The sequence below is a fragment of the Pundamilia nyererei genome, unplaced genomic scaffold, assembly GCF_000239375.1.
Source record: "Pundamilia nyererei isolate P.nyererei 1_Seehausen unplaced genomic scaffold, PunNye1.0 scaffold00041, whole genome shotgun sequence".
Lineage (NCBI taxonomy): Eukaryota > Metazoa > Chordata > Actinopteri > Cichliformes > Cichlidae > Pundamilia > Pundamilia nyererei.
In genome coordinates, this window is record NW_005187442.1 from 1,692,304 (window position 1) to 1,700,928 (window position 8,625).

Sequence of the window (8,625 nt, forward strand, 5' to 3'; positions counted from 1 at the left end):
CACACACACACACACACACACACACACACACACACACACACACAGAGCTAGGAGCTGTAGGTGTAGAAGTAGGTCATCGTTTGGTTGCGACACCCCAAGCAACATGAACAAACCTGTTCCATCCACACAAGTTTCTTCAACTACACTTCCACCCTCTTAGCAAGATGTACCTAGTACTTTCTATGGTATTACTCAACTTTACTTATTGCTGCCAATGTGAAAACAAGTCCATAAACATGAGATAATACTGATGAGTCCTCTTTGCAGAAGAGGATGTTCCTGTTAGGAGTAGCCTCTTCAAACTGATGTAAATCAAATATTTCTCTACTAAAAATACAATACACAGTTTTTCTAATTTCTCCCAAAATCTAGGCCAGACTACAGCAACACTGACAGACATATGCTTGAGGTATGTGCGGCTCAAAGCAGGGCATAAACAGGTCTTACTCTCCAGCTGCTCCTCACGTTCTTTCAGTGCTTGTTCTCGGTCCCGCAGCGCCTGCTCCTTCAGTCTGATCTCCGTGGCCGAGGCGTGCGCCGTCTCTGCCGGTTTGTGGAGAGGAACATCAGAATCAGCTGATCTCCTTTGGAGTCGCGACTGTGCCTTCCTCTGCTCCTCAGCAACCGCCTCGCTCAGCAGGCTGCTCTGGAGAATAGATTCTACAGAAGGTCTCAAATAGTCCTGCCAAGAGAAGGGGCCCATAAATGAAACATAAATAGCCTTTTTTGTTCCTGCCAATGTGGTGCTAGTGTCGCTGCCAGTGGTTTCATTTTGAGAACTAGTTCCCATTTCCACAAGTTTGAGGTCCAGTTATTATGTAATGCTGCTAGCAGAGGCTAGGGTAATATCTGTTGGCACTTTAAGGGTGGAAATGCCCCGAACCCATTCCAGATCAGACGCCAGCATCACGTCGGTGCAAAACCTTAGACCGCATAAAAGATGGATGTAGCCACCATGACATCCCAATCCACATGTCAAGTGTCCTTGGACAAGATACTGAACAACAAATTGGCCCAGTTCAGGATCTACCGAAGAGTGAGCAAGCGTGAGAAAGTTAGAAAAAGCACCTAAAGGCACCGTATGAATGTGTGTGAGAATGGGTGAATGTGGGTGGTGGTAAAAAGTGCTTAGAGTGCTCATTTAACTAGAATTTACAAAATTAACTTCACGTTTTATTCAGTGACCTAAAACTAGCACTTGAGTCCATAAAGTCATGGGAAAGTAGTTACTGAGGGCCAGTTTGCCATGGAAGGCACTAAAACTAGAGCAGTTGCCCCCTGCAGGCTGTTAGAAAGAATGCAAGGTTTGAAGTATTTCTGCACAGACTTCCCCTCTTCCAGATGTGGACACGTGGTCCATCTTTTATACCATCTAAAATAATCAGATAGCTCAGGCACCATATCATGTAAATTTTAAAAATAAATTCAATTCCAACCTTTAAGTTGAGCATTTTGCCGAGCAGAGTGTTCAGCTCCTCAGAGTACCGGTACGGGATCCTTCTGAATTTGCCCTCTCTGATCTTTTCTGCCAGCTCTTTTTGGTTGTAAGCAGTAAAAGGAGGCCTGGAGAGGAAAAAGAAAAATGCAGGAAAAACTGCAAGATCTGCTGCCTAACAGTTTGCAGTGGGGAAATCAGCTAAAGCGGAACAGCTGGAAAACTTACGATAAGGCACAGAGTTCGTAGAGCAGACATCCCAGAGACCAAATATCGGACTTCTCGTTGTATGACATCCGGTTTATTTGTTCCTGACAGAAAAAAAAAGAGATTATATTTGTCCTCATTTTTTTTTTTAATCATGAAGTAAAACAAAGATTAACAAACAAGAATAAAATCAAAAGTTCAGGCAAGGAAAGTTGTAAGCTCAGATTAAACGCTTCAAACTCCAGCAGCATGAAGCCACTCACTGGAGACATGTAGTACGGCGTCCCGACAAACGTCTTTGCAAAGCTGGTGTCATGGTTCAGGATCCTCGCCAGGCCAAAGTCGCCCAGTTTGACATTCTGCTTGATGTCGAGGAAGATGTTGGCTGGTTTCAGGTCCCGATGAAGGACTGTGGCCCTGCCGTCACTCCGCCTGTGACACTCCTTCAGGGCCAACGTGAGCTGGGCCATGACTCGCAGGATGAACTGCTCCTCCAAATAGCGCCTGTCAAGGTAAAAAAAACACATGCATACACCGATGAAGGGAAAGGATTCACCAGCATGCAACCGTCAGTATCATTTAGCATTCAACCCCACCTCTCCTTGATGCAGCGGCTGATGAGACTGGACAGGTCGCCGCCTTCGCAGTACTCCATGACAATGTACAGAGTGGTGTTTGTCCGGTCTATGATGCGGTCGTAGTACCTCACTATATTTGGGTGTTTGAGCTCCCTCAGCAGGTTCACCTCTGACACCAGCATCTGCTTCTCACCCTCTGCCATGGTGCCATAATCCAGCTCCTTCCACACCAGGATCTACGATACAAACCAGCTTTGAATTAACCAGAATTACAGAGATAAAAGTCAAAGAACCGTGGTTATCTGAATCAGAGATCAGAGAATGTCCTTCCATAAAGGCCAGTGTCGTAAGAAGACAAGTGGAAGCTATGGAAAAGTAAAGCTAACTCGGGCAACTTGTCTTTATTCTAGAACACGGGTGGGGGAACGCTAGGCCTCAAGGGCTGGTGTCCTGCAGGTTTTAGATGTGTCCTTGATCCAACACAGCTGATTCAAATGGCTAAATGACCTCATCAACATGTCTCCAAGTTCTCCAGAGGCCTGGTAATGAACTAATCATTTGATTCAGGTGTGTTGATCCAGGGTGATATCTAAAACCTGCAGAACACCAGCCCTTGAGGCTTGAGTTCCCAACTCCTGCCCTAGAAGAATAGAATAGAATAGAATTCAACTTTATTGTCATTGCACATGCACAGGTACAGGGCAACGAAATGCAGTTTGCATCCATCCAGAAGTGCATTAGTGATATAGATATATTACAATATATATTAGCAATAATATAGATGTGAGTATATTACAGAAATGGGTCTATTATGGTATGTTATAATGTACACGGTATGAAGTATGTTGTGAATATTGTATAACTATAAGTATGTACAGGCTGTAGTGAGTACAAGCTATGTACAGGCTATGAACAGGATATAAATATGAAAAACTATACAGAATATGAAATAAATAACTTTACAGAAATCTGAGATATACAGCTATACAGAAATGGGAACTATGCAAGTTGTAAACAGTTGTAGGATTAAAGATTATCGAATGTACAGAATGATTATTTACACAGAGCTATACAGTAGTGCAGTTAAGATAAGTGAGGGTGTAGATAGTTTCTAGAGAGGCTATACAAAATGCTAGTGGTTGTGAGTGGTGGTTCAGTCCATGTTATTATTGTGTGTTTGAGGGTACAGTTGTCCATTGTGGGTGTGTGTATGTTCAGTCCATGAGTTTAATGTGGGTCAGATGTCAGGAGGCAGAGAAGGATAAACTGCATACAATGTCTTAATGTACAATCAAAGGTATTATGTTATGAATTGAGTTATGAAATGCTCCTTAAAATAGGGATGGCATTTAAACACATGTCACTGTTGCCAATGGCTATAAAACCAGAAAAACAGGCTTTACTGTCAGACACAAACGTAAATAATAACTGATTACAGCACAGCAGGAAGAGTATTAGGTAAATACAGGAATTTACACAATACAGACCTTAAAAAGGGCCTCTGGGGGGGTGACTATATAGCAAGGCCAATCACAATCAAGGATTACTCTTGTGGGATATTGATCTGGGCCCTGTGCTCACTGTCTGAGAAGCCTTGGAGAACTTGTGCTGTCTGTAACATCATTCAGCATGACCAGTGTGGTGCTGGGTGAGTAAGGGTCTGTGGAGGTATATCCATGAAGGGACTGCCATTAGGTATTGGGATGAAATCCTGGGTTCCTCCTGCCATTCAAACTACTGGGTACATTTTGGCAAAATCTACACATTATTTTTTACTTTGAGTTTCAGGGTCTTTAAATTAAGCCCTCCAAAGGTAAATCATTTAATAATTTTCACTTTTGTCAAAGGATCTGGCATCATTTTATTGCTAATGCATTACCCAGTCTATATGAGTGTAGATATCCAACATGTTTATCTCCCCATTGAGAGCTGATGTATTTTCAAAGTAATCCTTGACCCAAAGAAAGGAATTTCCTTCATTGGAATAATTAAGTTACCAACAACAACAAACGTTTAAAAAAAAAAAAAGGTGAAGTCAGTAAAATAAAATAGTAAAACATAAATATCTAATATCAATATAAAAATTAGCATAAAATATTAAGTCATTAATAACTGACCTTTTTAATCTAATGCTGCTCATTTTTAAGGTCCACATTATAAGCGAACAGCTTACATTTTCAAAATTTCTGTAACGCTACAGGCAGGTAGCTACTTGTTAGCGGTTTGAAATAAAGTTTGAGGTGGGGGGAGGAAAAAAAACATGACTGCGACAATATTGCCCCGCGGACTCACGGACAGCAGGTGAGTTTAACCCACAGGTATGCGGGAAGTGTGTTTTACTCACCTTTCTGTCAGCTTTTCTCTTTATTTTCTGGCATCTTCCATATGAACCGGAGCCTATAGTGTGCAGCACCTCGTAGTCCTCCACCCGGGACGGCATGCTGATTTGTAACCGACTCTAACGTTCAAAACTTACCGGACTGGCGTCACCGTCAGCTAACGGCAACATAAATATAAACCGGAAGTAGTGTCCTTCAACACAGGCTCTCAGTTTAATCCTAAACCGCCTTTTATGTCTATGTATATGTTTAAATGGTCATTTCCTTATATTTCTTTCCTCTATCGTGTACTCGTGTGTTAACAACCAAAACAGGAAGTGATTACTCTCTGTTTAAATTGGTGCCGAAATCCTTGATTGTGATTGGCCTTCCTCGCGCAGCTGATTGGCAGCCGATTGGTCAGCGCAGAGACGCAACTTGTGAGGTTGCTAAGCGCCGGAATACCGCGAGAGTTGAGCGGGTAGACGACGCACAGGAGTTGTGCTCCACGAGGTGGCGCCAGAATCGCATGGTCCGGGTGAGCGCAACCGCGGGTTTGGGAGCCGGCATCTGCGCAGCGTGAAGGTAAACGGGGTCAGGAAATTCATTTATTCAGGAAAATTGAATTTTACGATGGTTGTATTTTTTTTATACAAAAGACGGAACTGGGATTTGCCATTGATTTTGAAATGTATTTCTCTCTGAAGTGGAAGGAGATAGTATGCACAGTTTTTTTTGTGTATATTGAAAAGAAGAATGCGGTTTTAGTCACGTGTGGCCCGACATATGAATGACACCTCAGCAGCACTGCCGGTTTTGAGCTCCCAATAAGATTACATTTCTCTTTCACAACCCAGCTTTATTATAATTCATATATATAATACAATTGTAATTATAGGGAGAAAGATAAAACCCTTTTATCCTGTTTTGCAGAGATATAGGGGGATCTAAAAATTGTCTTTTTAAAAAAAAGACACATAATAACAAAATGTAGTATTTCTTAACTTTTTCTGCAGAATATTTATTGAAAATCATCAGAGAATTAATATATTTACTGGCAGTTTTTAGTGTTTATGTAATTCTGTTAGGTTAGTATGACATTGATTCTTTTATTTTCTACATGTAAGGTATGCACAATTTAAAATATGTAAAGACAAAATTTTTTTACTTGTTTGACAAACCTCTTGGGCTTGTCTTTTGTACTGGGGGACTGGGATTTATGGTTTTACAAGGAACAGCAGGAGTAGCTCTCTAGAATATTAATCATGCAAAGAAGGGAACAGCTCGATAAGATATCCATAACAAAGGATCGAATAACTTTTTTTAAAGCTATGTGGAATCATTGGAAAACCTAAATGAGGTCTGAAGCAGTCTGAACGATCAAATTAAAAACATGCATCTGTGTAAATGTTTGCCATCTCTGAAGTTGGGGGAGAATCATCTTCGGGGACACAAAAAGGTCACCGACTGTTAGTGCCCGAGACTGCATATGTTAAAAGCTGGTAGTCGTCTTATTGTCACTGGTCATTTGATTTGACCAGCAGGACCTCCTGAAGAGTCGCCATCTGAGAGCAGCAACACGAGCGACCTCTCACTCTGCTCTCACTCGCATATGTCCTACAGACAGTCTGCTCTGACCGACTGGCGCTGACGGAGAAGAGGGAGGGAAAAGGAAAAAAAAAAGGTGGTAGTGGCAACTCAAATTGCCATCCACATGTTTTTGTTTGTTTGTTTTTTACACAAACAAATAATAATAATAATAATTGTGGTACTGCACGAGGAAGGAATTATATCATATATATATATAAGGAAGGTCCTCATATCACATGTGTGAGGACAGGGAGACAGTGGTCAGGGTAAGAGTGACAGATGGGTTCAAGGTGGGGGTGGGATTACATCAGGGATTGGCTCTGAGCCCCTTCTTCTTGTTTGCTGTGGTGACGGACAGGTTGGCAGATGAGGTCGGGTAGCAGTGTCCGTGGACAATGATGTTTGCAGATGACATTGTGATCTATAGTAAAAGTAGGGAGCAGGTGGAGAAGATCCTGGAGAGGTGGAGGTATGCTTTGGAGAGAAGAGGAATAACGTAGTAGGTAGAAGTAGAAGCAAGACAGAATACATGTCTGTGAATGAGCGGGAGACAGGTGGAAAGGTGAAGCTGCAAGAAGTAGAAACAGAAGAAGGTGGATGGTTTAAATATCTGGGCTTAGGTATGCAAAACCCAGGAGAGTCCTATTCTCGGTGTAAAGAGCATTGTCTTTAATTAAAGCAGGAAAAAATAAGAGCAAATCATTAGCAGACAAGAAAGACCAAATTTTGGACGTTTTTTCAAGCTGACGGAATCATAACTGGACAATGTTTTTTACTTCAGCATTAAAGCTGAGTGTCAAAAATCACTCCAAGGTTTCGAGAGAACTGCTTGCCATCTTTGGTCACTGAGCTATCCTTTCTGTGGACAAGATTTGAATTTTAGAAACTTATGAGATACTCAGCATTTGATATCACTTATAGGCATTTTTTATTATTTGTTTTTTGGAAAATGTGTTTGTGGCGTGATGTGTTTTTTGTATTTATTTATTTATTTATTTTTAGATATTTTAGTCTAATTCACTTTGTCAAACAGGTTGTATTTATGTGATTTCTTGATTCAGCAGGTCTGCCAGTAATCAGGACTGGGTGTAGCGAGTGAAACTGAATTCAGGTTTCCAAAGAAAAAGTAGTTAATCACAGTTAATGATTTAACAAGACGGGCAAAGACTTTTTCACATAGGGCCAAGTAGGTTTAGATAGCTTTATTTCCCCTTAATCGATGAGGGAAAAAAGCATGTTTTATTTACTCAGGTTATCTTTATCTAATATTAAAATTTGTTTGATGATTTCAGTGTGACCAACATAAAAAAAGTAAGAAGAAAAAAAGGAAAACAAAGTGGGCTAAGGATGGAGCCTTGAGGAATGCCACAATTAAAATTGGCAACAGAGACGCCACAGAAAAGGTTTTGTTCAATGAGTAGGAGCCTACGAACTTTTTTTTTAGAGCAGATCCCTTAATCCCAATTCATGATTTATTAAGAAATTGATTCAAAAACTGCATAATTTAATTCATTCCTCAGATTTCTTACCGATGTGATCTTGTTATCAGCCTATATTGTTCTCATTTTCATAATTTTGACATCCACTTTTGAAAGAAATCTCCGTCCCGGGTTTCTCCGTGGATCGGGTTTCCTCCGAGGCGTGGGCACCTATAAGCAGAGTTTTGTCTTTACCCTATAAGATTCAAAATTATTCAAAGTAACACTCAGGTATGCCGTTCAGCGGGTTAGTTACAGCGCCGGGAGTAGCTTGGGAGAACAAGGAAACACAGACTGCTTCAGGTTGCTTTCCCAAAATCAACTCAAAGGTTTATTCATCAGACAACAGTTTATATAGAGGAAAAAGGTTCGTGTGTCAGCAGATTCTCAGTTCAAACTGGTACAGACCAAATAAGGAAGCGTCTTCCTGCCCTCTGAGCAAAGAAGTATCCTTTGTATAGTTTATCAGTTCAGCTACAATTTATGATCATCCCAGCAAAATACACTCCTAGACATAGAATACAGAGTTCTTTCATTAGTGAATTCTGAAACAAACCACCTGGCCTTTAACAAGCCTTTTTCTAAGAGATAAAGATGGGAGGATGGGAATAAGGAAGTGATCTCTGTGGTATTTTCGACCTTGGTACCAGCCTGTGATTCTTACACATTAATTCTTGGGTCACAGAGAAAGAGAAAAACAACTAGTAAATGGGCCTTATTGAGTAACAGTTTTCCTGTATAATATCACTATAAAACAATATCCTGTAAATGCTACCATGGTATCAAAATATCACAACAACTTTAGTGATGGGTCGTTCGCGAACGAAATGGCTCTTAGAGCCGGGTCTTTGACGTGAACGACGCGCTCTCTCTCTCTCTCGCACTTTTTTCCGCTTCACTCCGCATGCGAGCCTTGTGCTTTACGCTGGGCAGAGGGGGGAGGGGCGGTAGTTACACTGAGTAGCACAGGAACAGAGCCGGAGGGAGAGAGAGAGAAAGAGAGCCAGGGACAACAACGT

At 41.2% G+C, this 8,625-nt stretch overlaps 1 protein-coding gene and 1 long non-coding RNA gene across 3 annotated transcripts in view; one reads left to right on the forward strand and one right to left on the reverse strand.

Moving 5' to 3' along the window:
* The window catches only part of nek2 (NIMA-related kinase 2), a 6,338-nt gene extending 1,395 nt beyond the window's left edge, over positions 1 to 4,943 (reverse strand). The window contains exons 1-6 of the mRNA XM_005731077.2: positions 4,565 to 4,943; positions 2,239 to 2,456; positions 1,906 to 2,146; positions 1,664 to 1,746; positions 1,437 to 1,563; positions 448 to 682 (exon numbers count right to left, since the gene is read on the reverse strand). Coding sequence (XP_005731134.1) covers positions 448 to 682; positions 1,437 to 1,563; positions 1,664 to 1,746; positions 1,906 to 2,146; positions 2,239 to 2,456; positions 4,565 to 4,660 — 1,000 coding nt within the window. The 5' untranslated portion in view covers positions 4,661 to 4,943. The remainder of the gene's footprint in view (positions 1 to 447; positions 683 to 1,436; positions 1,564 to 1,663; positions 1,747 to 1,905; positions 2,147 to 2,238; positions 2,457 to 4,564) is intronic.
* The window catches only part of LOC102203710 (uncharacterized), an 18,453-nt gene continuing 14,302 nt past the window's right edge, over positions 4,475 to 8,625 (forward strand). Inside the window, exon 1 of one of the 2 annotated variants that reach the window (XR_311684.1) lies at positions 4,475 to 4,521. This is a non-coding gene — a long non-coding RNA (uncharacterized LOC102203710). Of the gene's footprint in view, positions 4,522 to 5,065; positions 5,124 to 8,625 lie in introns of those variants that run through there. The other variant, XR_311685.1, reaches the window with a different exon arrangement.